Genomic DNA, 13,484 nt, shown 5'->3' on the forward strand with positions numbered 1-13,484 from the left:
AGTGGTAGCACAGATTGATGGGGTCATCAAGAAAGATTTTGGCACATTGGCCTTCATAAATCAGATTATTGAGTGCAAGAGATGGGATGTTATGTTGAAGTTGTACTAGACACTGGGGAGGTATAATTTGGAATACAGTGTACAGTTTTTGGTCTCCTACCTACAGGATAGTTGTTAATAAGGTTGAGAGAGTACGGAGAAATTTTATAAGGATGTTGCTGGGTTTGGAGGACCTGAGTTATAAGGAATGACTGAAAAGGTTTGAACTGTATTCCTTGGAGCATAGAGGACAGAAGAGATTTGATATATCAGTATACTGTTACGAAGGAGGAACAACTCTGATGGGCAGAAGGGCTCAGATGCCCATGTTCCCTCTCCCTTTTTGAGAATCACAAACCATTATGATTTCTGTGCTACGAAAGAGAGGGTGAGAGACAGAGAACAAGTACAAAGACATCTGCACTGATAACAGCCTGGGAGAGAGTTACGTTTACCCATCATGTTATGACTCCAAGAAAGACTTATAGCTCAGGAGAGGGCTGTTTACGTGGTACCATCCTGCTCATTAAAATTCCTCAGTGGACAGCCAGAGTGGGCTGGTTTGATGGATTAAGCCATTCAAAACTGATTGACACCTGAGACCCCGTGAGTGGGGATAGAAGTGAGGTCTGGGGTGACACCCCTCAGACGCACTGAGAGACACACTAGTGAGCACTGTTGAGTGTTGGGACCCACGAGAAAGTGTGGGGCATCGAGGACCGAATGGATCGGTCAATTTAACTCACAGTGGTGATACCGAGGCCGGTGGGGCTTGTGTGTGTGTCCACCCTTGCCTGGGTGACGAGTCTGCCACGGAAGAATGGTCTAGCTAAAGGACAGAGGGGTCATACCTGAATGGCCACAACAGCAACAACTCGATGGATCAAGAACATAAAGGAAGCTTTGCCGGACACTGGCTGTCACTGTTCGCTTGCCCTCCCTCTTTTTCTCTCTCTCTCTCTCTCCAATGATTTAAAACACCAGAAACAACAACTACCTCAGGCTGCATGAACTGAACTGAACTTTATATTCCCACATGACAATTCATTATCCCCTAGACATTGATAGAGCTTGTTTATTATTGATCATTATTATACCCACACTTATAGGTTTAGTATTGTTAACGTGTATTGTATATATATTTGCATTGTTGATACTGTTTTGCATATCTTACTAATAAACACTGTTTAAAATTAGTAACAGCAGACTCCAACGGATTCTTCTATCTTTGCTGGTAAGACACCCAGTTATGGGGTACCATCACAAATTGGGGGCTCGTCCGGGATTTGAATACCAAATTGGGGGGTATTGCATATGTTCTTGGAAAAGAAACCAGTTGTTGGGATGGTTCAGGTAGAAATAGAGAAATTATGATTGGAGCATGAGTTCCAGCTAAAGGAGTTAGAGGTGAAAAGGGAGAAGGAAAAAGCTGACAGGGAGGAGAAAAGGGCGAAGGAACAGGCTGACAGGGAGGAAAAGGAGAAACAGAGGCAGCATGCTCTTCAGATGAGGTGGCTGGAAGCAGAGGAGGAGGAAAAGAAAGCTGAAAGGAGGAAGGAAGGAGCTGAAAGGCGGATGGAGGAGGAAGAGAGACGACAGCAGTTTGAGAGGGAGAGATGGCAACATGGGGGTAGCGTGTCAGACCGAGAGGAGAAGTTTAATGTTAGTAGGGAGTTTAGGTTGGTACCTCCATTCGAGGAGACAGATGTTGACAGTTACTTCTTGCATTTTGAAAAGGTGGCAGTGAATCAGAAGTGGCCCAGAGATAAGTGGGTGGCGTTGTTACAAAGTGTGTTAAAAGGGAAGGCACAGCGGGCATATGTGGCGTTGTCTGAGGATGAGTCTGAGGATTATAGGGAAGTAAAGAAGGCTATCCTTCGGGCCTATGAGCTGATCCCTGAAGCATATAGACAAAAGTTCAGAAATTTAAGGAAAGTGTGGGATCAGACATATGCAGAGTTTGCCTATGAGAAGGGTGTGCTCTTGGATCGCTGGTGTGCTGCAGAAAGGGTGGAGGAGGATTTCCAGTGTTTCAGAGAGTTAATTCTGATTGAGGAATTTAAAGGTTGTGTTTCGGATAATATCCGGACGTATTTGAATGAGAAGACAAATAAGTCTATATTGGAATTTGCCAGGTTCACTGATGAATATGCCCTATTCCACAAGACAAAGTTTTCCTCAAATAAGAGTTACCAGAGAGACCTTAAGGACGGTAGAGAAAGCCCGCCGGCTAAGGTAGCGAATAAGCCAGAAGCTAGTGGTAAGAGTAAGGAGGAGCACAAGTAGGCTGGCAGGAAGGTTCCTGGCTTGACCTGTTTTAATTGTGGAAAGGTTGGTTATATTGCAGCTAAGTGCTTTGCTCCGAAGAAGTAGACAGGAAAGGGGAAAGCAGCAGTTCCTACAGGGTGTATTGAGTCGATCAGTAAATCGACGAGAAAGGCAAAGGTGGATAATATACGAGGGGGGCGTGAGAAATTTATTTCAGAGGGGACAGTGTTTGTGAAAGAAGGTGAAACTCCAGTTCCAGTGAGAATTTGGAGAGATACTGGAGCTGATCAGTCGTCGATCCTAAGTAAGGTGCTAGATTTTGGTCCTGAGACGGGAGAGGTAGTTTTGAGAGGCATAGGAAAAGGGACAGAAGCTGTACCTTTGCACAGGATCATTTTAAAGTGTGACCTGGTATCCAGACCAGTGGAAATAGGGGTGCAGTCATAATTACCGAGAGACGGCGTGGACGTCCTTCTTGGTAATGATTTAGCAGGTGGTGCAGTGGGTTCAGCTGTGAAGCTGACGAACCAGCCTGTGAGGGCTGAGGACCTGCCCCTAGATTCTGAGATCTATCCCGCATGCGCAATCACTCGCAGCATGTCGAGAAAGGTAGCTGAGAAAGAGGACAGTTTAAATGAGCCCAGTGTTGATTTGGCTGAGACGTTTTTACCGACCCTGTACCAGGAGGGGTTAGGGGATGGTAAAACGGAAAAGGGTGAGGTGAAGGAGAGTAAAGGAGAGGAGGTAGATCTACCCTTAGCAAGAAGAGAATTTATAAAAGAGCAGGGACGTGATGAGGAGCTGGTAGCATTGAGAGAGTCAGTTCTTTCTGAGACAGAGATTGAGAAAGAGCCAGAGGGTTACTACCTGAAGGAGGGTGTATTGATGAAGAAATGGAGGCTGACCACGGTGCCAGTCGATGAGGACTGGGCGGTGGTACATCAGATGGTAGTTCCGAAGGTGTATCGGGATGAAATTTTGAACTTAGCTCATAAGGGACCTCTAGGTGGACATTTGGGAGTAAGGAAGACAGTGGATAGGGTTATGAAGGAGTTCTATTGGCCAAACATGAGAAGGGATATTGCGGATTATTGTAAAAGGTGCCATACATGTCAGGTGGTAGGAAAGCCAAACCAGGTTATCCCTAAGGCACCTCTCAGACCAATACCCGCTTTTGAGGAGCCTTTCTCCCGAATCATTGTGGATTTTGTGGGGCCCTTACCTAAAACTGCGAGTGGGCGACAGTACATCATGACCATGATGTGTGCCGCTACACGATTTCCAGAGGCGGTGCCTCTGGGGAATATTAGGACCCCTGCAGTGGTGAAGGCACTTATCAAATTCTTTACCACAGTGGGGCTACCTAAGGAAATACAGTCGGATCAGGGGAGTACATTTACGTCCAAAGCATTTCAGCAAATGATGACACAGTTGGGAGTTAAACAAATTTTAGCTTCTGCATACCACCCGGAATCCCAAGGAGCGTTGGAAAGATTCCACACTACACTAAAGACCATGATAAAAACATACTGTCAGGAAAACTTTCGAGACTGGGATGATGCATTACCACTTCTGTTATTTGCAGTAAGGGATACGGTTCAGGAATCTCTGGGGTTCAGTCCGTTTGAGCTCGTTTTTGGTCACAGGCCCAGAGGACCTTTAACCCTACTTAAAGAGAAGTGGTCAAGTCCAAATGTTCAAGTCAGTGTGATTGACTATGTTTTGAAATTCCGGGAAAGACTCCATAAGGTATGTGCCTTAGCAAAAGAACATCTTAAAGACTCCCAGACAAGAATGAAACAATGGTATGATAAACGTACGAAAGAGCATGAATTTCAAGTGGGTGATAAGGTTTTGGTCCTATTCCCTGTATTTACCAACCCCCTACAGGCAAGGTTTCAAGGACCGTATAAAGTGATTAAGAAAATAGACTCACTGAATTATGTGATCGAAACTCCTGATAGACGCAAGCCAAACCAGTTGGTGCATGTGAACATGATAAAAGGTGACCCCTGCGGTGGTCGGTGCAGTCACAAAAACTGATGAGACAGAAAGGAATGTTGAGGAGGAACCCGAGCGGTTTGAAAGGATAAGTATAGTACCCACCAGATTAGAGAACTCTGTTATTTTAGCAAACCTTGCTGATAAAGTCAATCACTTAGAGCCTGAACAAAGGGAGCAGTTAACACAGCTCATTAAACAGCATACAGATTTATATCCAGATGTTCCAAGGAGATGTAACGGAACAAAGCATGATGTAATTGTTACCTCGACCCAGCCTATTAAACAGTCCCCTTATCGGATAAATTCAGAAAAGAACAAGCTAGTAGAAAAAGAAATTGAACATATGCTAGCTGCTGGTATAATCCGAGAATCCTCTTCTGCGTGGGCCTCTCCCTGCGTGGTCATACCAAAACTGGACGGTACTATAAGATTCTGTACCAATTACAGAAAGGTCAATGCTGTCACACAGACAGAAGCTTACCCTATCCCTAGGGTGGACGATTGCATTGATAAAATGGGGAAGGCGAAGTACATCACTAAGATTGACTTGTTAAAGGGGTACTGGTGCGTTCCTTTAATGGACAGGGCTCGAGAAATTTCAGCCTTTGTCACCCCATCCGGGAATTATGAATACAATGTGTTGCTGTTTGGAATGAAAAATGCACCAGGGACATTCCAGAGGATGATTGACACAGTGATAAAAGGGTTAACCAACACCAAGGCTTATATTGACGATGTGGTAGTTTGGAGTGACACCTGGGAGGAGCACATGGAGGCTATAGAAAGCCTGTTTAAAAGAATGTCTGCGGCCCAACTGACAGTGAACCTTGCAAAGAGTGAATTTGGTCATGCCACAATCACGTACTTGGGATATGTGGTCGGGCAGGGGCAGTTGGCTCCTGTACAAGCAAAAGTGCAGGCCATTTCCGAGGTTCCTGTACCCACCAATAAAAGGGCACTGAGAAGATTTCTGGGTATGGTGGGATACTATCGTAAGTTCTGTAAAAATTTTGCAGATATTGCCCTCCCACTTACAGAACTCTGACAAAAGGCAGAAAAATTTGAATGGAGCAGTTCTTGTCAGGATGCTTTTGAAAAATTAAAAACCATACTGTGCCATCACCCTGTGTTAAAGGCACCTGACTTGTTAGAACCCTTCTCCCTGGCGACTGATGCAAGTGATGAGGCTGCAGGGGCAGTCCTAATGCAGAAAGCAGGGGATGGAGTGGAACACCAGGTAGCGTATTTCTCTCGGAAGTTCAATGTGCACCAGAGGAATTACTCTACCGTGGAAAAGGAATTGTTGGCACTTGTTTTGGCAATACAACATTTTGAAGTGTACATTTGTTCAGCACAAAGACCCTTAATTGTTTATACAGATCACAACCCGTTGGTATTCCTGGCTAACATGAAAAATAAAAACAGGAGGTTGTTAAGCTGGAGTCTGATGCTACAAGAATTTGATATTAAGATACACCATATTAAAGGAAGTGACAATCTAATCACTGACTGCTTATCTAGATGCTAAGTTGAATGTGTATCTGTATTGCTCTGTTGTTTAAAAACACTTCTGTATTTTGTTAGATTCTGTAATTCTGTAAGACTCTGTATTAGTTAATTTTCCCCTTTGGTGAAAATTCCTAGAAGGATGGGGGTGTTACGAAGGAGGAACAACTCTGATGGGCAGAAGGGTTCAGATGCCCATGTTCCCCCTCCCTTTTTGAGAATCGCAAACCATTACGATTTCTGTGCTACGAAAGAGAGGGTGAGAGACAGAGAACAAGTACAAAGACATCTGCACTGATAACAGCCTGGGAGAGAGTTATGTTTACCCATCATGTTATGACTCCAAGAAAGACTTATGGCTCTGGAGAGGGCCGTTTACGTGGTACCATCCTACTCATTAAAATTCCTCAGTGGACAGCCGGAGTGGGCTGGTTTGATGGATTAAGCCATTCAAAACTGATTGACACCTGAGACCCCGTGAGTGGGGATAAAAGTGAGGTCTGGGGTGACACCCCTCAGACACACTGAGAGACACACTAGTGAGCACTGTTGAGTGTTGGGACCCACGAGAAAGTGTGGGGCATCGAGGACCGAACGGATCGGTCAATTTAACTCACAGTGGTGATAGCGAGGCCGGTGGGGCTTGTGTGTGTGTCCACCCTTGCCTGGGTGATGAGTCCGCCATGGAAGAACGGTCTAAAGGACAGAGGGGTCATACCTGAATGGCCACAACAGCAACAACTCGACGGATCAAGAACATAAAGGAAGGTTTGCCGGACACTGGCTGTCACTGTTCGCTCGCCCTCCCTCTTTCTCTCTCTCTCTCTCTCCAACGATTTAAAACACCAGAAACAACAACTACCTCAGGCTGCATGAACTGAACTGAACTTTATATTCCCACATGACAATTCATTATCCCCTAGACATCGATAGAGCTTGTTTATTATTGATCATTATTATACCCACACTTATAGGTTTAGTATTGTTAACGTGTATTGTATATATATTTGCATTGTTGATACTGTTTTGTATATTTTACTAATAAACACTGTTTAAAACTGTAACAGCAGACTCCAATGGATTCTTCTATCTTTGCTGGTAAGACACCCAGTTACGGGGTACGTAACAATACAAAGTTATGAAGGGTGTATTTCAGGTTTTTTTCACTGAGGTTGGATGGAATTTCAACTAGAGGTCATGGGTTAATGGTGAAAGGAGTAAGGGGAACACGAGGGGAAACTTCTTCACTCAAAGGGTCGTGAGAGTGTGAATGAGCTGCCAGCGCAGGTGATACATGCAACCGTGATGGAGTGGTACATGGCTGGTAGGGGTACTGAGGTCTATGGACCCAGAGCAGCTCAATTGCAGTAGGTAGCTTAAATTGCTCAGCATGAACGAGATGGGCCAAAGAGCCTGTTTGTGTTCTGTGACAATAGCAGAGAAGATGGGGCAGAGTTGGGTGGATGAAAGGGAATATCACTGATACACTGAGTTATTGTTGCAATTAGAAGCATATAAAGCTTCTTTGTCAGTGTCACTGGACATGCCTTGTCAATAGAGAGAGAAAAACATGAGGCAATGTCAGATCGATGACTGGTAGAAATGGCTGGTTCTGACAAAGATAAACAGAGAAAGCAAATTACCTAATGTTACTGAATTCAATACCGAGTCCAGAAAGGAATGACATGCCCTGAGATTAGGTTCAGAAATAGAACACCACGGCACAGTACAGGCCCTTCAGCCCTCCATGTTGTGCTGACCCATATAATCCTTTAAAAAATGTACTAAACCCACACTACCCCATAACCCTCCATTTTTCTTTCATCCATGTGCCTGTCCAAGAGGCTCTTAAATACCCCTAATGTTTTAGCCTCCACCACCATCCCTGGCAAGTCATTCCAGGCACTCACAACTTTCTGTGTAAAAAACTTACCCCTGATGTCTCCCCTAAACTTCCCTCCCTTAATTTTGTACATATAGATAGATAGATAGATACTTTATTCATCCCCATGGGGAAATTCAACATTTTTTTTCCAATGTCCCATACACTTGTTGTAGCAAAACTAATTACATACAATACTTAACTCAGTAAAAATATGATATGCATCTAAATCACTCTCTCAAAAAGCATTAATAATAGCTTTTAAAAAGTTCTTAAGTCCTGGCGGTTGAATTGTAAAGCCTAATGGCATTGGGGAGTATTGACCTCTTCATCCTGTCTGAGGAGCATTGCATCGATAGTAACCTGTCGCTGAAACTGCTTCTCTGTCTCTGGATGGTGCTATGTAGAGGATGTTCAGGGTTTTCCATAATTGACCGTAGCCTACTCAGCGCCCTTCGCTCAGCTACCGATGTTAAACTCTCCAGTACTTTGCCCACGACAGAGCCCGCCTTCCTTACCAGCTTATTAAGACGTGAGGCGTCCCTCTTCTTAATGCTTCCTCCCCAACACACCACCACAAAGAAGAGGGCGCTCTCCACAACTGACCTATAGAACATCTTCAGCATCTCACTACAGACATTGAATGACGCCAACCTTCTAAGGAAGTACAGTCGACTCTGTGCCTTCCTGCACAAGGCATCTGTGTTGGCAGTCCAGTCTATGCCCTCTGGTGTTTGCTATTGGTGCCCTGGGAAACAGGTACTGACTATCCACCTTATCTATGCCTCTCATAATCTTGTAGACTTCTATCAAGTTCCATCTCATTCTTCTACGCTCCAAAGAGAAAAGTCCCAGCTCTGCTAACCTTGCTTCATATGACTTGTTCTCCAATCCAGGCAACATCCTGGTAAATCTCCTCTGTACCCTCTCCATAGCTTCCACATCCTTCCTATAATGAGGTGACCAGAATTGAACACAATACTTTAAGTGCGGTCTCACCAGAGATTTGTAGAGTTGCAACATGACCTCTCTACTCTTGAACTCAATCCCCCTGTTAATGAAGCCTAGCATCCCATAGGCCTTCTTAACTACCCTATCAACCTGTGCAGCGACCTTGAGGGATGTATGGATTTGAAACCCAAGGTCCCTTTGTTCATCCACACTCTTAAGTAACTGACCATTAATCCTGTACTCAGCCTTCTGGTTTGTCCTTCCAAAATGCATCACCTCACATTTGTCTGCATTGAACACCATCTGCCATTTTTCTACCCAACTCTGCAGGCTGTCTCTATCCTCTTGTAACATTCGACCACCTATAGCTCCATCCACAACTCCTACAATCTTCATGTCATCCACAAAATTACTCACCCATCCTTCCACCTCTACATTTATAATAATCACAAATAGCAGGAGTCCCAGGACAGATCCCTGCAGCACTCCACTAGTCACCGACCTCCAGGCAGAATACTTACCTTCCACAACTACCCTCTGCTTTCTTCCTTTAAGCCAATTTTTTTATCCAAACAGCCAAGGTTCCACTTATCCCATGCCTCATGAGGGACCTTGTCAAATGCTTTGCTAAAGTCCATGTAGACCACATCCACTGCCCTACCCTCATCAATTTCTTTTGTTGCCTCTTCAAAAAACTCAATCAGGCTCGTGAGGCACGATCTTCCCTTCACAAAGCCATGTTGACTATCCATGAGTAGACTGTACTTTCCAAATGCTCATAGATCCTATCCCTAAGAATCCTTTCCAGTAGTTTGCATACACTAACGTAAGACTCACTGGTCTATAGTTCCCAGGTTTCTCCCTATTACCTTTTTAAAAAAAAGGGAACTATATTTGCCATTGTCCAGTCCTCCGGCACTTCCCCTGCAGCTAAAGAGGATTCAAAGATCATGGCTAATGCTTCTGCGATCTCTTCTCTCAATTCCCACAACAACCTGGGGTGTATCATATTCGGCCCTGGGGATTTATCAATCTTAATGTTTTTAAGAAGATCCAGCACTTCTTCTTCCCTAATCTCCACATTGTCCAGCACACAGGCCCGCTCTACTTTGACCTCATCCTGATCAAGATCCTTTTCACTGTCAATACTGAAGCAAAGTATTCATTTAGGACCTCCCCAACCTCCTCTGCCTCCTGGCACATGTTGCCCTCTTTATCCTTTAGCGGTCCCACCTTCATTCTCATCATCTTCCTATTCTTCACATACGCACAGAACGCCTTGGGGTTCTCCTTAATCCTACATGCCAAGGTCTTCTCATGCCACCTTCAAGCTCTCCTAAGTCCTTTCTTTAGCTCCCTCCTGCCTCCCTATATTTCTCATGAGCCCCTCCTACTTCCTGCTTCTTATACCAAACATATGCTTCCTTTTTCCTCTTGACGAGTTGCCTCACATGTTTCGTCAGCCACGGTTCCCTTTTCCTACCATTTTTTCCTTGCCTCAGTGGGACAAACCTATCCTGAACCCAGCTCAAGTGGTCCCTAAACTTCTCCCACATTACTTCTGTGCTTTCCCCTTTGAACATCTGTTTCCAATTTACTCTCGCTAGTTCCTGCCTCATCCCTTTAAAGTTAGCCTTCCCCATATAACCATATAACAATCACAGCACGGAAACAGGCCATTCTGGCCCTCCTAGTCCGTGCCGAACTCTTAATCTCACCTAGTCCCACCTACCCGCACTCAGCCCATAACCCTCCACTCCTTTCCTGTCCATATACCTATCCAATTTTACCTTAAATGACACAACTGAACTGGCCTCTACTACTTCTACGGGAAGCTCATTCCAGACAGCTCATTCCCCAGTTAAGCACTTTACAATTTCGTCTGATTTTATCCCTTTTCATAGCTATGCTGAAGCTAAGGGAGTTGTGGTCACTCTCACCAAAATGCTCCCTCAATAAGAGGTCTGTCACCTGACCAGGTTCATTACCCAGATCTAGATCCAGTATAACCTCTCCTCTCATCGGCCGGTCCACATATTGTGTCAGGAATCCTTCTTCAACACACCTGACAAATTCAGCCCCATCTATCCCCCTTGCACTCAGGAGGTGCCAGTCAATATGAGGGAAGTTGAAATCACCCATAACTACTACCCTGTATTTCCTGCTCCATTCTAAAATCTGCCTGCTTATCTGCTCCTCAGTGTCTCGAGGGCTAATTGGGTCCTATAGACTACTCCCAGCACAGTGATTGATCCCTTCCTATGTCTGACTTCCACCCAGACTGACTCTGTGGACACTCCTTCTGCAGCGTCCTCCCTTTCTATAGCCGTGCTACTATCCCTGAACAGCAATGCCACTCCCCCCTCCTTTTCAACCTCCCATCCTATTCCTTTTAAAACACCTGAACCCCGAGACCTGCATCATCCAATCCTGCCCTTCCTCCAACCAAGTTTCAGTAACGGCCACAACATCGTAGTTCCATGTACTAATCCATGCTTTAAGTTCATCCTCCTTGTTCCTAATACTCCTAGCATTGAAATAAACAGATTTCAACACCGTTAACTGGCTACAATTATGTTCTGTCCCCTGCCTGTCCTTCCTCATCAATTCCGAACTCTTAGCATCATGCCCTTGCCCTTCTACCTTAATCTCTGCACTCACATTCTGATTCCCACCCCCCTGCCAAACTAGTTTAAACCCTCCCCAACAGTTCGATCAAACCTGCCCGCCAGAATATTGGTCCCCCTGGGATTCAAGTGCAACCTGTCCTTTTTGTACAGGTCACACCTGCCCCAAAAGAGGTCCCAATGATCCAGAATTCTGAATCCCTGTCCACGCTCCAATCCCTCAGCCACGCATTTATCCTGCACCTCATTCTATTCCTATTCTCACTGTCACGTGGCACAGACAGTAATCCCAAGATTACTACCTTTGAGGTCCTGCTTTTCAACTTCCTTCCTAACTCCCTGTAGTCTTCTTTCAGGACCTCTTCCCTTTTCCTACCTATGTCATTGGTACCAATATGTACCATGACCTCTGGCTGTTCTCCCTCCCACCGCAGAATACCTTGGATGCGATCAGAAACATCCCAGACCCTGGCACCTGGGAGGCAAACTACCATCCAAGTTTCTTTCCTGCATCCACAGAATCACCTGTCTGACCCCCTGACTATGGAGTCCCCTATCACTACTTCTTCCTCTTCCTTTCCCTACCCTTCTGAGCCACAGGGCCAGACTCTGTGCCAGAGGCACGGCCACTGTCGCTTCCCCCAGGTAGGCTGTCCCCCCGAACAGTACTCAAACAGGAGTACTTATTGTCAAGGGGTACAGCCACAGGAGTACACTCTAGTACCTGACTCTTCCCCTTCCCTTTCCTGACTGTGACCCATTTCTCTGTCCCCCGTGGCCCCGGAGTGACCACCTGTCTGTAACTCCTCTCTATCACCTCCTCACTCTCCCTGACCAGATGAAGGTCATCGAGCTGCAGCTCCAGTTCCCTAACACAGTCCCTTAGGAGTTGCATATCAATGCACCGGGTGCAGATGTGGCCGTCCGGGAGACTCTAGGACCTCCCACATCTGACACCAACCACAGAAAACTGGCCTCACACACATACTACCTCCTATTGCAATCACCGTTACCACCGAAGCCCGTGGAGCCAAAGCCCTTTCACTCCGGTGCCGGCTGGATATGGCTGCCTCCTTTTTAAACTGTTCGCACTCAACTGGCTGACGTCACGCGCCTGCGTAGTCTGGCCTCTCTCTTCCCCCGAGAACTCAAAATGTCTTCCCGCTGGAATTCCTTAGGTGCTCTCCTGCTGCCTTCTTGTTCTGAATTTAAAAAAAAATACAATCTGACTTTCAATAATTTGTCTATAATTGTCTGCAATGTTGTGTGGCCAGTTGTTCTGAACAGAGATTTAATCTAATCTAATTTAATTTAATCTAAAATGGACATTCTGATATTTTAAACCTCCAGCAGGTTTCCCAGTCCTCAACTGTGGGGCCAAGGACTGTATGTGTTTGTGGTCCAGATGAAGCAGCTCACAATGTTCTGACAGAGACACTTCATTCTATCCCTCAACTCAGTACCACGTACATCATTTCATGTAAATACAGAATAATGTTCAAGCACTTACCTGGAATCGAATTGCTGACAGAAATGCCAAGTAAGAATACCAGGTTAAAGATAACAGTTTGGGAAAACACCAACTCTAAAAATGAGAAATTAAAACCATTTGAAATTTCCATAATCAAAATTCAGACTCAGGTTAATCATCACTGAGTATGTCATGAAATTTGTTGTTTTGTGGCAACAGTACAGAGCAATAAATAAAATGGACTATAAACTACACTGAGATTTATAGTTGTGAAAAAGAGAGCAAAAATAGTGAGGTTGTCTTCACAGGTTCACAGACCGTTCAGAAATCTGATGACAGAGGGGAAGAAGCTGTTCCTAAATCATTGAATGTGTGTCTTCAGGCTCCTGTGCCTCCTCCCTGATGGTAGTAATCCCCCTGAGTTACAATCTACACAACTTATTCAAAACTTGCATCAATGAAGTGCTGCAGTGAACAGAGATGAACCCAGGCTTGGTCAGGTTCAATGTGATATTCAGTGTCCTAACATGAGGCAATCAACCAGCTCCGAACTGGACCAGACATTCAAGCATTGGACTGAAGGAGGTTCAGAGAGCTTTCACACACTGGCAACGTGGAGAGACCAGGGAGGGACCAAAAGCATCTTCTGGTTTCCTCTGGAAACACTACATTTGATAACTTACTGACCCACAGGCATCACATGTGGAAATGACAGGTACTCTGTAGTTTGTCCGTG

The 13,484-nt window shown here is 45.1% G+C and overlaps 1 protein-coding gene across 1 annotated transcript in view; it reads right to left on the bottom strand.

Moving 5' to 3' along the window:
* The window catches only part of LOC140721188 (uncharacterized), a 156,503-nt gene that overhangs the window by 82,158 nt on the left and 60,861 nt on the right, over positions 1-13,484 (bottom strand). Inside the window, exon 10 of the mRNA XM_073036050.1 lies at positions 12,788-12,862. Within this exon, the coding sequence (XP_072892151.1) occupies positions 12,788-12,862 (75 nt within the window). The remainder of the gene's footprint in view (positions 1-12,787; positions 12,863-13,484) is intronic.

The sequence above is a fragment of the Hemitrygon akajei genome, chromosome 2 (genome assembly GCF_048418815.1).
Source record: "Hemitrygon akajei chromosome 2, sHemAka1.3, whole genome shotgun sequence".
Taxonomy (NCBI): domain Eukaryota; kingdom Metazoa; phylum Chordata; class Chondrichthyes; order Myliobatiformes; family Dasyatidae; genus Hemitrygon; species Hemitrygon akajei.